We start from the raw sequence: 19,710 nt of genomic DNA on the forward strand, positions 1-19,710 counted from the left end.
AGTTGTAATTTCGTTACGTTGTAGCATTCTAACTTTCGTCTGAACTAAAAAGACTTACGGCAAGTAGCGGACTCACTGAGGTGTGGTTTTGAAATTAGGACTCAGACGAGTAGTGGGGGAGTAAGTAACGTACATGAGTACATGAGTAGGCTACATGAGTAAAATTTAAAAAACCTAATGCTGAATTCATACACTCTTGTCACAGCGTAGGAAAGCACAATGCTATCGTCAGATGAGTGACAACTTTATTCAGCTAATTTTCTCGAACCGGTGTGGCATTAAAGCATGGTGGAATTAGCAAGTTAGCTAGCTAGCTAGCTAGACAGTTTACTAGCAGACAGCTGGCTAGTTAGATAGCTTGCTAGCTTTAATGCTATACTGGTTACAGAAAAATGCTGCAAACAGCGAGCTGGTGGCCGGCAGCAGCGCTGGATCTAACGGCCACTCCGTCTCACTGCCTGCTGCTCTGGAGGAGGGCAAGCTACCTCGCTAACTAGCCAGCCATCCGTCACCGGAAGCTTCATCGGCTCGCTTTCTGGCAAGCTGCACAACACTCTACGGCCCCACTGACATCAAAACAACCAACAACAATGACCCATTTCTTTTGTACAAGTCTAAAGACCATGGGAAAAAAATGTCAACTCCTATTCTATTTCTATGTTGAAACACGTGGGTGTGCAAGGCCTTAAAAGGGAGATGCCAATCAAGCACAGCCTGTACAGGTCCACCTTACAGAGGTCTGATCAACACTGTGTGGGTCTTTGATTCAAGGACAACCACAGAAATTGGCGTGCAAACTTTGACAAATCCATCCTTTTCATTTTCCACAATCTGTTTATGAATTTGTTATGCAGCAGTTTTATTTAAAGGCAATACTGGACTCAGCTGATTCTCACATGGTGTTTTCCAGACCGGAATTACTGATGGAAACTGAACTTGTTTAATGTAGTCTGGCTCTGCAAGCCTATTACAGAACAAGTAAGGGGCACAAGCCCTCTTTTATCGATCTATTCTCCTCACTTCACACTTAGAGACAACATTCATTCCGTTCACTTGGTGACCTGCACACATGCATGCATAGAGTTCAGTTGTTGAGGGATTGCAACGAGGGCATGTGAGCATACAGAGACAACACATTGTGGGGGACAAGTGACGCCGTCACTGCAGCTCCAAGCACATCATTCTGGCAACATTATAGAGACATGGACATGCCAAATCAGAAATTTGGAAGGGTACATTTGGAAGTTAGAGACAAAGACATAGAGGGAGACACACAAAGGGGTTATATACATTTGAAAATAAAAAAGTGTACTCCAATTAACATATCTCAAAGATTTTTATTTTTATCTTTGCTCCAGGTATCCAGCAAAAGACACCACAATGAAAAATAAAAATGCTCATGGTGTCAGGCGCTTTTCTGCTCTTAGTTGACGTTTTTACAAATCGTGGCGTTCGGGGCGCTCCTGCAAAAAAAGGGAGGAAACTCGAAGCACTCAGCAACGCATAAGCAGCGCCCTAAACGCCTAACTGCCATTGAAAACAATTACCAAAAGCTGCACCAGGCTGCAATGCACTCTGTCTGCTCAGGGCCTAAGAGCAAGATATTTCCGGTGGTGACCAAAACGGAGCTAAAATGAAAGCGAATACTGGACATGATTCCAAATAACTTGTAACGCTGCCCCATGTCTGCACATGTGTCAATGGTCACCGTTTGCTAACAGGTTTGCTGTGAAAGCTTTTATGAAGGGATAGTCAATATTGTGTTCACAGCTTGTTGCACTGTCTCCATCAGGCAAAAAAAGATGAATCTAATATTTTTCATGTATACGGTCTTCTACAGTAGACAGATGCAGTGAAAAACTGCACTGAGCCTCTCAGGGAATCATTTGTTCTGAAAAACCTCCTCATTGTCTCTTATCTGGTACCATGCGGCGATATTTTGGATTTATCCCTGTAACCTGATCTATCGTCATATTTCTTTTCTCATATGGGTTGGAATGTATCATTCAAATCTCTATCATTGCCATTTTGGGTGGAAGAATGTGTGGGGTACCTTTTCAACTGACCGAGAGTTCAAACAAAAAAACCAACAGGCTTATATGTATATATATGACTCAAAAGTAGATTTCAATGCAAAAGTCTCGAATGTAAAAATGATGTACAGCAGGGTCAATCGGGGGCTAGGATAGCAAAATAACTTAAATAAAAGCCATGTTCCTTTTCCAGCTCGTGAATTTGCTTGATTGCATTGTCTTGAATTTTGTTACAAAGAATTGCACCTGCCGCCTGAGTCCCAATGTAACAAATTGCTTTGGTGGGATGCAATATGTTGCAAATTGACTTACACAACTAAATAAAATTCTTCGTTTTGGGATCCTGTCAGCTCCATAGGTGATGAATGTGCCGTTTACTTCAACAGGATGCACATAGCATAAAACAAAAGCTGTTAGTCGCTGCCACAGGAGCATAGCACTGTACATTTAGTAGTCACCATCTTTACTCTCATACTCTACTCAAAAGTCTCAAGGAGTACCTCCTTTACAACAGTGACACCTGGTGGTAGAAAGCAGCAGACATATAGATGATAAAACTCTTAAAATAACATTCAAACGTCATGGACCTTCTTTTGGAATTTGTAACCAAGCAACATGGATGTAATTAAGAGACAGCTTTGAGTTTATTTGGCCTTGGCAACAAGCTTTTGTTTAAAAAAATTGCAATGCACATCACACAAGTGTGTCTGATAATTATTGGACAGCGTGGACTTACCATGTTCAGCAATCTGTCCATAATGAAGGCAGTGAACTTTAATGTCCCTTGTTGATCATAATGACTAATGGGGAGACAGAGAGGGTGGAAAGGTAACAGCAAACAAAGCAATCCATGTGGTATCCATGGTAGTGACGGTGTCCGTCTGTCTCTCTACCCTAAAGTCCACCACGACCCCTGCTCCCTCCTCTCCCTACATTTCTCCCCATACACCTTTTCTCTGCACCCATACTATGCATGCATGCATGTACGTTATGTGTGTTTTACTTGCGTCACGATGAGAGTCGTTGTGGGACCACAAGGTCTGCAGTTACGAGATGAGAAAATGTTAAAGACGACACATTACGTCTCAGAGGTTTTTATTCAATGCAGTACAAATGTTGAGGATATGAACACGAATGAAGTCAGACTCTTTCTAGTCTCCTTCAAAAAACTCTGCAAAAAACATTCAAATGGCTCTCCACTTATTTTATTTTACTATTATTATTATTAAATTGTTATAAACATTCCATGAAAATCTTTGTTTGATTTGACCAAATGTGTGTGTTGATTTTCCATACTGCAGTCAGTGAGAGGCAGATTCAAATAGAAGTCAAAATTGAAGCAGCAGAGGTTAAGTTTTCCAGAGTTTCAGTCCCGATAGGAAATCTTACATTTCCCATGATGCAACTCAAAAGCATCTTTTCATTAGACCCTCCAACACGTATTACCACAGGCTGAGCACTTCTCTTCATGACGAGTGACATGACTTGCTCCTGGGTGTGCCCCTTACACATACATTACACATTTTGGATGAAAATACAAGTTTAATGTAAAAAATTAAATGTGGTTATATGAAGACTAGTCATGATGTGGAGTAGTTGTATGTGGTATGACATTTGTCACGTATACAGCAGCTGTGGATGAATCTCATACCTGGGAACTAATGACATTATAAATAGCATCGTATTATATCTCACAAATGTCCATGCCTCGTTGTTCACATCTCATATAAAGCCTACTGTAGTATTAGGTGGTTTAACAAGACACGGAGTGTGGACATCACCCTATTAGTTTCCACATTTGTATTCTAAATGATGCGACACCCGCCATCATGAATATGCATGGTGTGTCATTTTTATTTAATAATCTGGGATTTTGTATATCGCATGGCAGTCAAGTCACATCCTCCTTTGTATATTAGGGCTTGCTCTAATCAATGTCTAACACTCTTGGTTGACGCTTGAATGTAAAATTTCTTTCCCTTGTGGGATTTTAGTCGCCTTGGAGCCAGATGAATCTCCGAGCTCTTTTGGGATTTGGTCTGGCGATGTCAGGCTACAAGCCTATCATGCTCCCCAAGAGGGATTTGCTGCTTCTCTTAGAAATAACAGGAAGCCAGCAGCTCTACCCAGCCCGCTGTGTTTGGTGGGTTTCTACCCACCAAACCTTACAGTTTTTCTCGATTGCTAAGACACATTTCTTGAACCGGTCACCCATTCTCTCAAAACTGTAAACACAAAACCTCATCTTCAAGCACTATTTACAAAACCTCTGAATCCTCTTGCAAAATGTAACTTTCACCTCAAAACAGTTTTACCTGTGCTCAAAATCAAACACTGCTCTCAAATCATAAACAAAGTGATCAAAATAATATACACCATCAAGCAGTCAGTAAACAATACACCAATGAATAGAAAGCACATTGTTCAAAACATATAGTTCTCAGGGAGAAGCAGATTTTTAATCTCAAAACAAATTTCATATGAACGAAAACATGTTCTATTACAGTAGCTCAAAATTGATCAGAAATGACTACTGTGCTTTGCTCTTTGCAATTTCTTTTGTTCTTCCTCCTCCTTGTACCCCTATTTTTACAGTACTGTACCCTGCAGCTCACAAACGTGTCCTTTGTCTCTGATTCTGTAATTCTTGTTCTTTGTTGATATGAACCTGCAACCAGTCAAAATCTACTCAGCAGTCAGTACTGTTACTGGAACAAATAGAAAGCACCATGTTCAAGGCCATACAATTTGTTTATTGTACATTATACAGCCTACAATGCACTGTAGGCCTACTGCAGTATACAATACTACAGTAAAAGGGACAAAAATCAAAGGAGTCAACATATCATCAATGTGCTTCCTCTTGTCTTTGGGCTGGGTCAGGCCAGAGCACTTCGTCGACATCACCTTCAACCACCTGTTTGCTCTCTAAACCGGCTTATATTGGTTGTGTCACATCATTTGATACAAGTGAAATCCATTTTGAGTGATTGTGTTTAATCAATGACATGTGTTCTCTATTTGTATTTGATTGTTGCCACTTGTGTTTACCAGTGTGGATGACATGTGCATTAGAGTGCAGAATGTGTTTTGAGACTGAGAATGTGTTTGGAGTTTTGCTGAAAAGTCTAAGTGAGATCTGCAAATTGTGTTTTACCATGTGACATAGTTTAAGGTATTGACAACAGACTGCACAATTAGCTAAATGAGTTCAGGCAACTGAGAATTTTGTTCAGCCAATGGGTTTCAGTGTTTTAGCAATTGAGAAAAACTGTAAAAGAGTACTCCATCCATTTTAGCATTGCACTCTGACCCACAGTGACACTTTAGAAAAAGTGTATAAACCGCAGCAAAAGCAGAGATATGGTTCTTTTCATTCCACACATTCTTCTTCCTTGTCAAAACCTGGTGCCTACATTACCCACAATGCCACTGGGCCTCCATCAATTCGCAGTCTCAAGTGTAAATAAGGAGCAGACCACAAAGGTCTAGTTAGTTAACAACTGATGCTGGCTGGCTTTATACAACGTTTGGCACTTATGCAGTCAACACCTTTAAACTTTGACACGTAAAATCGGTGGAGTTCCCCTTTAATGTTACAGTACACTATATATATATATATACATATACACATACATACATATACACACACACACACACACACACACACACACAAATATGTATATATGTATATATATATATGTATATGTATATATATATATATATAAATAAAATAATGATGCAGGTCATTTCGGCTAATTCCAGTAGCCAAACATACAGAATCGGCGTGTTTGAGGTGCCAGTGAGATTTCTGGCTGACTTGATCTTGACCTGCTGTTGACTCATCCTGTTTAGAAAGGTGGAAGAGCATCTTTTGTGCCAAAAGTCTATAAAAACAGCCGCGGTGAGGGAGTACATGAGTTTAGAAATAATACATAAAAATAAACAATGAGAACAACCACGAAAAATAAAACAATATTACATTGAGACATTAATATTAATAAAATGTTGCAGCACGATTCAAAGTTTCTACTTGATGCCTGCCACCATGTGGATCCACCAGTTGGCCTGCACAGTCCAGCCCAGCTGCTCACACCGAGAGATTTTCTGGAGGAAATGCTCCTTGGCCTCTGCCTCACCCTGTTCCTCCTGGAGCGCCTCCCGCAGGTAGTGAATGTCCTCTGCAGCACTCAGCTCAGGGATGCCCGTCAGCAGCATGAGGGAGAAAAGGGTGACCAGCAGACGGGAGTGCGAGCGCAGGGAGAGGTATGCCTGGGTGCAAGTGTCCTAATGTGGGCAGGTGAGAAAGCCAAAAGAAGGAATGGAGGACAAGAAGAAAAGATAAGGAAATAAGGACAAACGATAATAGGATACAGAACACAATATCTGACAAATATCTACTGTACATTTACACATAGGCACATACACGTGCACAGTGGATTCATTTGTCCATTCACTTATGCAACACAGGGTAGGAAATTTACATATTTCTTAGGGGGCAATTTTTGCCCCCACTGACCATCCAGGGGCATTTAAAAAACAATTGGGGGCACTTTTTGAAACTTGTGAAATAACATTTAACCTTTGTTCAAAATAATAAATATACTTATTTAGGCTTACAGTATATGAGCAATTGTCATCAAATGGCAATAAGACTATTCGGCAGTAGTCTACAGATTCAAAGTGTTTTCTTAGATTTTTTGAACAAAAAACAAACATAAATCACAATCATATTCAATTTTATTATTATTTATTTGTGGTTATTTATTGTTATTATTACATTTTTTAAACAACTATTAACAATTATTAAGTCAATGATGCCTTGATTACATATACATCAGTCATTGTATGGAATTATTGAGAAAGATATTTTTGTAGCACCTCAAATATTGTGATATTACTCATTTTTGTCCTGAACATATGCATTAGTCATTGTATGGAATTTTTGAGAAAAACATTTTTAGAGCACCTTCAAAATTTTTAAAATGTGCCATTTGAAGGTCCAAATTCAGTTCAGAGTTTTTTTGCTGAGTAAAATATCTTAATTGACTGTCAGTCAGGTATTATTCATTAGCAACCCTCAAATCAAAGAATAAAGACACTTTGCGCACAATTAAGGTGTATTTTCCCTTTAACTCACGAGATGCAGGCAGCATGTTTTGTACTTAATGTGAATATAATTCATTTAATCTAATTCCCATTGTGTTGGCATCTTATTCTGAAAACCGGATATTCGTCTGTCTGAAGAAACCGGATGTTGTCTCACGTTAATCTTTCCGCTAGCTTTCAAAGTCCTTCGCTCGCTCCCGATCTGCGCAGTTTGAATGAGTTTACCGTGAATTTCAGCATATAACGCTCGGTGCACTAACATGTAAGTGTCTGCTGAGTTGACCGCAGTCACAGGTCTGATTAAGAAGTGCTCCATTTATTTATTTGTTTAGAAAGTTCGGTTTTTCACGCACACGCAACATCAGTTAAGGCGAAAATCAAAACCGTTCTATGGCAACTGCACTGGGTCATATAGGCTACGATGTTTTTGACAAGTTCATTAAATCATCATTATTATTAGAGGAAATTATGGGGGCATTTTTTGCCCCCTCCTAGTGATATCAGGGGCAAAATTATATTTCTTAGGGGCATTTTTGCCCTCGTGTATTTCCGACGCTGACACATACACACACAACCTTTTTATAAAGTTGTTAATGTACGCCTTCTGTAAGAACTAATAGGCTTGAGGCTGCAAGTCAAAGATAGGGTGTGAAACCTCGGAAGCATCGACAGGAATACTGACGCATTTTGAATGTTTTGCAGTTTGTTTTAGTCTTTTCATAGGATTCGCTGACAATATGACAAATATAGAACAACTGCAGCCTTATCATGATATGAAAGTATCAGTATAATTACACACAAGCAGGGCTTCTCACCCTGAAGCGCTGAAAGTAGAGGCTGTTGCGCCCTTTGCACCTGCCCATGACATGCAGGAAGTCAGGTGTGAGGACGAATGGTGCACGCTCCCTGCTCACGCCAAGGAAGTACTTCCTGTTGCCCAGGATGTGACCGAAGTCGATGTGAAACAGGTTCCCTGAGAGGCGCGGGAAATACAAAAAACATTTAAATCAGCCTGTCAATCAACTCATGTGGGTTTCACAACTCAGTGTGTTGTTAATTTGTTCCTCTTTTCCATCATTCGGTCAGTCTCTCAGTGAGATTTACGTTATCTGGATTGTTTACATTTGCACAAACATGTGGCGCATACCTTGGTCTGTGATCATGATGTTGTCATTGTGTCGATCTCCTATGCCCAACACATACGTGGCCACACAGTAACCAGCACAGGAGTGCACAAATCTCTCCACGGCCTTGTAGTGCTGTCGTCAAATGAGATCACAGCAGTGCAGTAACACAATCGGTAACGTGGCAGATCTAATACCAACGCTATATAATAAATGTATTTGAAATAAAAGGAACAAAAGTCAACTGGTCTACACTCTTAATTTAGGCACGCTGTAAAAAGGTTTCATTGGAAGCTAAAAGTGAAAATGTGTAAGACAGGACATCTAGTGACAAGATGTGTCCACTGAAAGAAGAAGTAACTGTGTGAGCACAGACAAAAATAGAAATAACTATTTTTTCAGCGTTTTACAGTGGGCAGCTGCACAGACCGATGTCATTTAGCCAGACCATCTTAAATATCAAGGCTTGACTGGAGCGGGCTTTTTTCATTTGGGTCCACATCTTGTCAAAAACCCTGCCTTTGAACTACGTCCAGATGACTTACTATTTCCTGGAGTGGACATTTGGACTTGAGCCACTCAAACAGAGCATCGTTCTTGAAGGCTGCTGACGTTCCTCCCTGGCTCCAGTGGATGGCAGCGATGGTCGCTGCATTCCTCACAATCTCAATCATACCTGTGGAGGAGAAACCTGACTTCACTTTTCTTTTGTTGTTGTTTTGTTCATTTCACTGTCCAAAGGACTTCCTGTTTGTATCCTCGTGCTGGAAAATATACGTTTAAAGGACAGTGTTGAAAAGTGTTTTACAGCGCTTGTACATTATTTTTTCTGTCCCACTTAGTTCCTCTGTATCTCTTAATTATGTTCCAACATCCAACTAACAAAAGAAGCTCCACCAATCAGCAGGGGAGGAGTTGGAAAAGAAACCCGGCCCGGGACCTTCGACCCGCAAAAATCCACCTGGAGACACACCACACATCACACTAAACCAGAATAGAGCTGGAGAAATGAGTCAGCATTTTTGTCCTTTGCACACTCATCTCAAAATCATGGGTTTTCTGAATGGGTTTTTGGCAAGACCTCTGAAATAAGGTCTTTGGTGAAGAGATTTTAACGTTTTTTTGTTCTCCGACATAAAATACGTCAGGAATACGTCTTAGAAAAGGTGCTTGCTAACAAGTGTGTAAATGACTCACTAGTCCACTTTTAGCTTAGCAGTGGTGACATAACCGCAACATCCTGGGTTCGATTCCAGCCTTAGGACTTTCAGAATAACATTTATTGTGGACCTTCATGTTGGTAAATAAAACGGTAATGCTTTATTTACGGGTCTATCATTTCTCAGAGGTTGCCCAAAGAAAACTATGTAACATAGTAAAACGATTATGGAAAATGGAGACAACACTCCAAGTCATTATAAGTAGGGTTTAATTAGGTCGAATGACTTAATAAGCATTTGCTGATTTGCAGAACAAACTTTCAGACAGCATAGTTAAACAGCTAACTGAATAAATCGATAATAAAAGTGAAAATGACCTATGTTGTGTCCTGTGGAGATGCAGCCGTACGGAACGAGGTTAAGGTCCAGAGCTTTTTCCTGCCAGATAGAGTCCATCAGCACCAGCGTCTGAGCAGGAAGATGCACATAGTCAGGGGTAACTTTATCCAAAAGGTAGGAATATATCCACCGACATAAAACACCAACATTCTTTATTTTTCAGTGAGATGAATAATGAAATCAAATCAAATTTATTCTCTTTGACCTGAATGACCAGCATGTCCTGTCTGAGGTCGTCCCCCTCTTTGAAGATTATTCCCACAGGTGTAGCAGAGGTGGGCGACGGCATGGGAGAGAACTCCAGCCACAGTGGCTTCTTCCTGGAGGCCATCACCTTGCTTTTGTCCAGCTGGACGAGAGGGATACAGAGAGAACCGATTTGTTGATGGTGAGCTTGACAGTTAACAGGGAATGGGTTTCATTGAAGGTCTGATGTGGACTAAAGCCTTACAACTGTTAAAGTTAGATTATTTGTCAGAGATATATTTAAAAGTGTCGTCCTTCTAACATCCGTCCATCCATCTGAGCACATGAGCCTGCACACAAACTCTGCATCATTCACTGCCAGACTGGGAATATTTGATTCATAATTAGATTGGGTAGTTTGATATCACTAACTGTCAAATGTTTATTGACATCTATGTATGATTGTAATGTAGTAACCGCACGCTCCTACAGTGGAAACGTTTAACCGAGCGTTCAGTTCACATTCCGACTACTGAAGGTCAGAGTAGCTGCATTGGACTGGAGAACATGAGAAATATATTTGAACTTAAAGAAGAATAAATGGATGGAAAAGGAGAGACGGGCTCACAGAGAGATGAGAGAAAGAGCGGAGGGAAATAGAAAAGAAAGTGAAAAGTGTTCTTATACATTAGCAGCTTAGCAACTAAAAGGCCTGATTGTGAATGCCTGTATGTAATCACTGTGTGTGGGGGCTGTTGGGGCATTAGGATGAACCACTCACACAAGACTAAACATGGCCGACAAAGACCATCAAAAAACACCAACACACTCAATTTGCACAGACACGAGCAGCATTAGCGAGGCTTACCAGGATCCTTCCAGCTCTGATCCGGGGGTCATAAGGCAGCAGGAATTCATTCGGTAGATTACTGTTTCTAAGAAGCTCTTGAAGCTTGAGGGGAGCTAAAGCAAAAGAAACACAAAAACACACTTATAGAAATTGGTAAGGGGGCTCGGGGGCTCGGATTTCAGCAACTGAACATTGAGGGAGCTACACACGATCAACCAATCACCGATGGCTGGAGGAGTAGCTGTTTGTCATCATGTCCTGCTGCCACAAACACTCACTCACTAGAGGACGTTATACAACATGCAATCTGATCTAGACATTTAGAATGTGCTCATATCAGCAGGACAGCACAAGCAGCCGCTGCTCCTCACTGAAGACATCACTCCACCATTTACATGGCAACGTTGTACCATGTAACTGCCAGAGCTGCAGCAAAAGCCTACAGTGCTGATGGAAAATGGTTTTGTTTTGTTTGTTTTGTTTTTGATGGATGTTTGGAAGAGGAATGAGGAGAACACAACATCAAAAAATGAGACACGTGTAGAAATTTCCAATGAATCAATTCGAGAAATCGAGGAATTAAGTCAGTCCATCCCAGTCAACTTCTTGGACTGTATTCAGGCAATCGGCTCAATCGGGCATCCAAAATATGATACAGTTTGCTGTAACAGAATGTGAGATAAGCATGTGAGATTAGAAACATGGTCTAACCTGCCTAAAATCCATGTTTCATTTCTGTCTTAAGGTACTAAAAAACACTCTCCACGCTTCAACGAGGAGACGAAGAACCACAAAAGCAAACTCAATGAACGGGATCGTCAACGCAGAACAGGGACTGTGTTTGAAGACCCGCGAGTGAGTTGTGCCCATGTTTGAACATTTGAAATATACCCATCTCATTTCTCTTTCTCTGTCAAGACAGGTACGCAATAACAGTACCTTTAATAACTGCCTGTAGAAAGTTTATAAGTTATGTTTTAGAGACAAAAATGGATGTCAAAAACTGGTCTCCTGGTTAAAAGTCCTGTGTTTTGTGGGACCCATTCACCTCCCCTCCTACCAACCAATATCTTTGTAGATATTTAACTAGCTCTGACTGTTGCATAGGCACGTGGATGCGTTTCATTTGTCCTACATGAAAAAGGATCCTAATTGACTTTCTATTGGCCTTGTTTTCGTCCTGGGCGGGACAAAGAAAAAGGGCAATTTGACTGATTTTAACTTTATTCCAGCATTCTGTAAAAGTATATTTATGGTATATTAATCCATTGGAATGTCTTTCTTGGATGTGTCTCACCTGTAGGAGGAAGGTGGGACTTGTCGGGGTACAGTTTTTTAATCGCTAGAGCAACCCCCTGCAGGGCCTCCACAGCCTGGACCTGCTGGGTGAAGCTGTCGAGCATGGCCTGACCACAGCCCAGCAGGTAGGCCTCCAGAATCACAGCCATGCGCTGGCGGAAGTACAGACACCCTGCCACCTCACTGCGGACATACCAGAAGAAGAAGTGGCCGATTCTCTTGCTCTGCGGCGAAAGAGGAGACAGTGGAGGTGAGGTGAGTGAAGGATACAGACACAGATGTAGCTGCAGTGTGACAGGGTTTAAATGTGCTTCTATCCGTCACAGAGACGTCCATGGTGTCCATCCGGACATGTCATAAAATCACACCTGTTCCACTGCTGAGACCATGGTTACACCACTACACATTGACATTAACCCTTAAACCAACAACTACAAAAACTAAAATGGCAACAAAAAAGACAAAAAGGATGTACTACTAACATTCTTCTATATTAATCTAAATAGAATATGACATGTTGTGTGTTGCTCCAAACACATTAGGATGCTGCATGACTCACCCGCAGAGCTCTTTGGATGAGGTACCGAGCGAGGAAACTGTCATGGTAAGGTTCCACTTTGAGGGTCTGTATGAGTAAACAGGATCGAGAAAAAATAATGTCACTAATCTGTAGTCAAGTATGATACGAGCCTCTTCATAATAACAGTACTTGAGTTTACTGGCTAACGCTAAAAGGTTTCACGTCCTCTTGGATGTATCCAAACTGAAAAGAAACATAATGGGAGAAGATTGTTTTTTTTATGATGATTCACAAGCAATGTGTTTACTTAATTACGCCTCGCAGATTCCGTGAATACTTTTAAAAAACAGCTCAAAACACACCTTTTTAGGCTGACGTTTGAGTAAAAACCCATGTCCTAAACCTGCTCTTAAAATATGTGATTTATTGACCCAATGGTCACATTGTGTTTTTTATGCTTTTAAATTTCTGCTCTGTTAAGCACTTTGTGATTTGTTTGTCTGTGAAAAGGGCTCTATCAATACATTTTATTATTATTAATTATTTTATTTTTATTCCAGTCTTAAATGAGCGCATCAAACAGGTGACACATCAACACCTGCACAATACAATGCAGTGCAACACAACCCCCTCCTTCGTCCCATTCTCTGACTGTGGATCAGTGTGCACAAGCATCCATAAAGTGCAGAGCACACATCTGGCATCTTAATATTTTGCTAACTTAGCTAACTTAGCAATAATTAGCTAGCTAAAAGCAGTTGTCTATTTAGCCGTTTAATGGACGCTAGCTAGAAACGAGAAACCTGCTTTTGCCTACCTCTGTCCGAAATTAACCACGCATTGTTTTGACGAAGAATTTAATCTGTAAACTGTATGTGTGCTGTGCAGAAACTCAACACGTCTAGCGACCGTAACTAAGGCTGGAGCTTAGAAAGCGGTCAATTATCCAAATGCAGTTGAAACACAGTGGATCTGGGGCTTTTTGGGGCCCCTGGGGGTCTGGAGCTATTTGTTTAGTTTAGGAATAATACGCTTGGATATAAACTATATTAATCATGTGTGGTGTTTTTGCATTGAATTGCATAATATTGCTACTGGCTTCCAATATAAAAGTGTGTTCAAATATATTGTTATTGTCACAGTTCCTCCACACACACACACACACACACGTTTTTCAGATCAACAACAGACACTTTTGCCGTATCTCTACAAACACATACCTGCACCAGCTGAAGCAAATACATCAACACATCGTCATTGGACAGGCTCTCCAATCTCTCGACTGCCAGTTTCCTGACCGTCCTGTCAGCAAAATCCATGCTTAGCAGCTCCAGGGCCACCGTCACATCCAACTCTCCAGGATCCCAGTTTCCCAGCAGCCAGTGGACATCCTCGACCACTCTGCGGTTCATCCAATCAACACTGCGCAGATATTGGGGTAGATTCGAGGCGTAGCGGATGCTCTCCTCCCGGAACCTTTTGAGGCAGGCCCTGTTGTTGTTGGTGACTGAAGGTTGGGATCTGAGAACTCCAGTGTCTGTCGATGAGTCCTGGCAATGTGTCACATGCAGAGAGGAAGAACCTGTGCTGGGTAAGGTGGAAGGGGGTGAGGAGGTGGTTGATTTGGTCGCGGGGAGGCTGGAGGAACAACTGCCGGAGCTTTCAGAGTTGCTGAAGCTATTTGGCAGAACCACAGGGAAGCTGTAGCGGTCTAGAAGAAAGCTGATAGCCATGGAGTCTGCTATGTCTGGGTTAGTGGCAGAGGACAGCTTGTCTGCCTGGTAGGTGATGGCCCCTTCCTCCACGTCAGGGTAGGACCACATGTGCATGGTGTAGGGGCCCTGGCTGAGCACGGACCTAGAGGGACGAACAAGTGGACAATTTGAAAATTTACTTGAAATAAACAAACCCTTCAATTAGAGTTTTGATACTTTACGGAACAAGTGTAGCGGCTGGAGGTCGGAGACACACTCAGCCACCCAAGATTCAGTTTGCTGCAGCAGAATGTGAGATTAGCGGTGGACAGACACAGAGGAGCACACTCACTCATGGACTCGCGGTCCGACGCGCAAGCGATTACATGAATTTCTGCCTGTATGTCTTGTTAAACATATAAAATCATGTATTACACTTTAGAAGCACAATTTCCTAAAAATCTGTCGTAAGAAAATACAGTATGAAATTCAACCAAGCTAAATTTATAATCAGCTACAGTGCAGAGACATTTCATGTTAGCGTGTTGTCCCTTTCTGACATTTAACACTGGAAGTTGTAATTAACATTAAAAACCTTACCTGTGGTCAATGAGGAGAAGATTGACAAAGTAGAGCACCTTTCCCTTCCCTTTCTGCAGGTCCGGTGCTTTATTGACTGAAGACGATGGTGACTTTGAGTCTTTGGCTACTGAAGGTTTTGGGTCTTTGGTTACTGGGGGGATGTCACCACCACTAACATTAATAGTGAAAGCCAGCTTGGCTCCACGTGGCAGATCCCTGAGGAGAACATCAAAGTCCAGCCACTCATTCCACAGCACTTCATCTGCGAAGGCCTTGGGAAGGGAGGACACCGAGAAGAGAACCTTGTTACCGTAGAGTATGGAGGCTTTTACGTAAACAGACTGAGGGCATTTGCTCGGAAGGTTTGGGATGTCGAAGCCAAGCAATTTCACTCGGAGCCTCCTGTTGCAGTCCCACAAGGATATCATGAAGATGTCGTCCAAATCCTTCCCTTCGAGGCGGAGATCGTCGTGGGAGCTGAACTGGCCACTGGAACCGTCAACAAGAGGCCAGTCCACGAACTTGACAGCCTCGTCAGCGAGCTCCGACACGGGGACCACAGAAAGGTGGAGGTCTTGGTTGGTTTTCAAGCACTGTCGAACCCAGAGGAAATCGCTCAGGGGGTGGTCTCCTGATAAAAACTCCTCCCTCCCGGAGACTTTCAACACCAAACTGTCCGAAGTGTCATAATCAAGCCTCTGGTCTGCCGCCACTCTTCTAAAATATGTGAGAAGAACACTTGGTGTTGCACTAAAGTCCACCTGAATGCTGAAGCTGATCTTGCTCATGTAATGGAAGGTGACAGGGAGCTTTCTGTTCAGCTGGTCCTGAAGGTCATTCGGAATGGGAGCACATGTTACCCAAGGCTCTGTGGCATACAACTCGTCGTCCCGATCCCTGAGCTCTTGTCTTCTCGGAGATGCCAGTTTCCTGCGGGTGAACGTGAGCTCGCCGAGTCTGTCAGACGCTTCTCTCTCCAGGTCGTGTCCGATCAGGCACGCCAAACGCCGCTGTTGTTTCTTCTTCTCCTCCGAATCGACTGCCATCAGCGGTTTTACCACTATGTGAGCCGACAGACGGCCGGTGTCGTCACATGACCATGGGATGTCCAACGTCCTGATGACCTGACAGTCATCGTAGGCCTCGTACCAGTCATCCCCCCTGGCATATAGCAGAGTGTATCTCTCCGGGTCCAATACTGCAAATGGGTCTGGGTGGCAATTGTGTTCCTGTGCCTGAAGGCATAGAGACAAAGATGTTGGAAAATTGTTGATGGTTGCAGCTTGATTACATATTTTTAAACCAAAAGTCTGCAGCCACACCGGCAGCTCAGTGAGGTAATGTCATGAACTGTAGATGGCATACAGCGCAGTTAAGCTAAACGATGTTGTCAGCATGCTAACATGCTTATAATAACAATGCTGACATGTTGATGCGTAGTGTTAAAAGTAGTGCTGGGCAAGTTAACGTGTTATTATCGCGTTAACGCATTCATTAATAAACGCAGACAATTATTTTAAATGCGTTTTTTTTGTTTTTATTATTAAGTGGACATTTTTAACACAAGAACCATGAACAGCTGTGTTTGTGTGGTCACTTCCTGCTGCTGCCGACCTTCACCTACATTCCCCAGGGTCCTAAGTCCCTCCAGGTACAGCTTCTTATCACCCTCTATGTACCAACGTACATTTATAACAAATACCACACATATTACGGTAATCAGCGTTGCATATGTGTCTGACCTAAATACCAAAAAAGCAAAAATGATTAATTTCAATTATTTTTTGAGAGTTTTTAAAGTGTTTGTAATATGTATATTAAGCATATTATTTAGTTATCGCGACTGAGAATTTATCAAACATAAAACAACACGACATGATGAGGTTTGCAGTTTTCAAGGTTTATATTTCAAATTGCATTTATTACACACATGAAGATAAAGTTGTGAACACCGGCTGAATATCTATTATCAGAATCATTATAATTGTATTTTACCTGCTGCTGTGTAAAGGGAATACTGCTGTTAAAAAGAACCTGATTTGTTTAAAGTGTTTGCAAACCAAATGTTATTGCACTTTTGTTCATATAGCAGCACTTTTAAAATAATTCATTTTTGAACTTTGCGCATAACAAAAACAATCATGCGATTGATCGTGATTAAAAATTGTAATCGTTGCCCAGCACCAGTTAAAAGTTAATAATAGATAATAGAATATGATGCATTGCTCTAATTTAAACTGGCCAACAGTATATAGAGTTAAACAAATCTACAGCAGTAAAATGCAACACACACATTAATGCAGCATTGATATTAATCCAGAAACATATGTAGTAAAACACAGACCGGGAACATTGTACTGCAAAATGTATACATTTACTTTTGATACTTTAAGTACATTTTGCTGATAATACTTACATACTTTAGCTTAAGTAATGTTTTGTATGCAGGACTTTTACCTGTAGTAGGGTATTTTCAAAGTGTAGTATTAGTACTTAAAGCAAGCAAAGGATCTGAATACTTCTTCCACCACTGCTTTTTGAGACATTTTAGGACTTTTCCAGCTCTCCATTCCCAACACTCAGTCACCACCAGTAGCACCACCTGATCAAAATCTCAATATGTGTGCATATATTGAAAAGAAAGTGCATAAAACACTCAGAAAGATTTATTTTTGTTAACAATAGACCATCCGATCGGGTTTTGCCTACCTGCATGCAGATGCATAGCCGCAGCTGGTGGACACTGCACTGTGCAGGGAGGATGACCGACACTGACCCGCACGCCATATTGACATCGTAATCATCATCGCCCGGACCGAGCCCGTGCTTGAACTCACAGATGAATTTCAGGTTGTTCTCAGAGCCGCCCTGAGTTGGCATCCCAAATAAAGAGTCCTCAGCATGTGGACTGTCAGACGGGTTCAGGAGCAATGAGAGGTCCATCGATACTTAGGAGAGAAAATCAGAAACTTAAATCTTTTTTTAAGAACTCTGAATTTGACTGATTATCGGATCCTTCTCTGCAGTGTGGTTAACGGGTTGTTGATAGAGAGTTGCAGATGCAGCGCGCTAACAAAGGAAATACAGGTGCTGCTTTCTTAAGATCCTCAGGTGGAGTCCGTGTGAGTCTGTCACCTGTTTGACTGTGTGAGACTGTGTGTTCCCTTTTTGTTTTTGGTGACTTCCTCATTCTTTTACACCACAGTTCTCAAACACGTAGAGATGAATACCAACAAAACACGTACGGACATTGTATCGGTTGACTTCCTTGTTCCCTTTTTTGTACTTAGATAACAAATTGTAGTTACCCTTTCTCACATTATCACAGTTAACAGGCCTGGGTACTTTTTTTAAGGTGTTCCACTTTAAAACAAATGCAATAAACAATGAAAGATGTTTATCTTGGTTTACCAGTCAACATTTGTTACGTACTCAGAAATGCAGTGACAGAAGTGTTTGCAATCTAACAGGTTAAAAGGGGCATGTCTTGCAGGAATGCACCAAACCTGTTTGGCTGGTTTGACTTGCTATTCTGAGAAGGCCCTTTACAATGGATAATGGATGCACTTTCAATTCACAGTTGGAATATTACTGGGTCTTTAGACACAGTTGCCACCATGCATCAGGGCGTTTTCAAGTGGTGCTTATGACAACCAGTCACTTTAATGTTTCCTTAACAGCTGCTGTGAGGTCTCTGCACTTAAAGTACACTATTAACAATAATCAGTACAGCACTTTCCTGTGACAGGGATTGAAAAATAACTTGCAGATAATGAAGAGGCATGTTAAGCAATAATCTATACCAAAGGGCAAAAGCAGCGGATTAAAACTGACAAATAAAAGCTATTCAAAGATACAGATTGAGTGGTTTACCCAGGCCTCTGTTAGTACAACCAGAAAACCAACAAATGGATTCTGTATAAAAGAATAAAAGGCTGCCGAAATCTCAATGGTGCAATGGTGTTTCCATTTTAAATGAAAAAGATCATTGTTTCCAGCATAATTCATTGGTAAGCAATACATACTACTGGTGGCCTCTGGCCAAAGGATCCCAAGCACAAGTGAAAAGGAAGGGATACAGCGGGCTCCTTGTCTTATCCACAGTCGGAGTAGTTGTGCAAACAAAATAATTTCTCTACATCATGGTCAGCCCTCTTTCCAACGTCACCCCATTACCCTCTTTAAGTGTTTTAATGGCACAGGCATCCCTGTCTCCTGAAAATTACAATTTTATACTATTAATATATTTGCCAGAATTTTGGTGGGAATGTTTTTCCCCCAGGGAATGAAGTGCTACGTTCTTGTACTGTGCAGAAGTTGTAGGGAGGTGGTGCAAGTGGATGTAGGCATACAAAGCATGGGAGTCCCATCTGTGGTTGGGTTTAGGTAACAAACACACTTTGGTTAAGGTTTGGGAAAAGATCATGGTTTTGGTTAAATGTTGATAAAGTAAAATCATTGTGTCTTGGGGGTCAAGTATTGATGACTTTCTGACATTTTTAAACAAGAACATGACTCTCTCCTAATATTAACCAAATAGAGTGCTGCAGGGATGACTGTTTGTTTATAGGCCAACCCCAGAAGTTAGCGTCCCACTGGCTCCTTCAATAAAAAGCCGATGGGATTTTTCCATTTCATTTTTCCCAAAGGAACACCACTTTTATGATTGTTGAACACAATGGAAGTAAAAAGCTAACACAAGGCTATAAACAAAGAACACCGCGGTCACATGGGTGAGAATATGAGCGGACTAG

The 19,710-nt window shown here is 41.5% G+C and overlaps 1 protein-coding gene across 1 annotated transcript; it reads right to left on the minus strand.

The window, feature by feature from the left end:
* Nucleotides 1-5,659: 5,659 nt before the first annotated feature.
* On the minus strand, nucleotides 5,660-17,826 carry LOC306781527 (phosphatidylinositol 4,5-bisphosphate 3-kinase catalytic subunit gamma isoform). The gene is made up of 12 exons (XM_079274420.1): nucleotides 17,666-17,826; nucleotides 14,975-16,191; nucleotides 13,901-14,537; nucleotides 12,720-12,785; nucleotides 12,159-12,384; nucleotides 10,880-10,974; nucleotides 10,031-10,174; nucleotides 9,804-9,894; nucleotides 8,812-8,942; nucleotides 8,290-8,401; nucleotides 7,958-8,115; nucleotides 5,660-6,320 (listed from the first exon to the last, which is right to left on the minus strand). The coding sequence occupies exons 1-12, from the start codon at nucleotides 17,741-17,743 to the stop codon at nucleotides 6,063-6,065; spliced, it is 3,213 nt and encodes a 1,070-aa protein (XP_079130546.1). The 5' UTR covers nucleotides 17,744-17,826; the 3' UTR covers nucleotides 5,660-6,062.
* Nucleotides 17,827-19,710: the final 1,884 nt, after the last annotated feature.

The sequence above is a fragment of the Melanostigma gelatinosum genome (assembly GCF_949748355.1).
Source record: "Melanostigma gelatinosum genome assembly, chromosome: 8".
NCBI classification, from domain to species: domain Eukaryota; kingdom Metazoa; phylum Chordata; class Actinopteri; order Perciformes; family Zoarcidae; genus Melanostigma; species Melanostigma gelatinosum.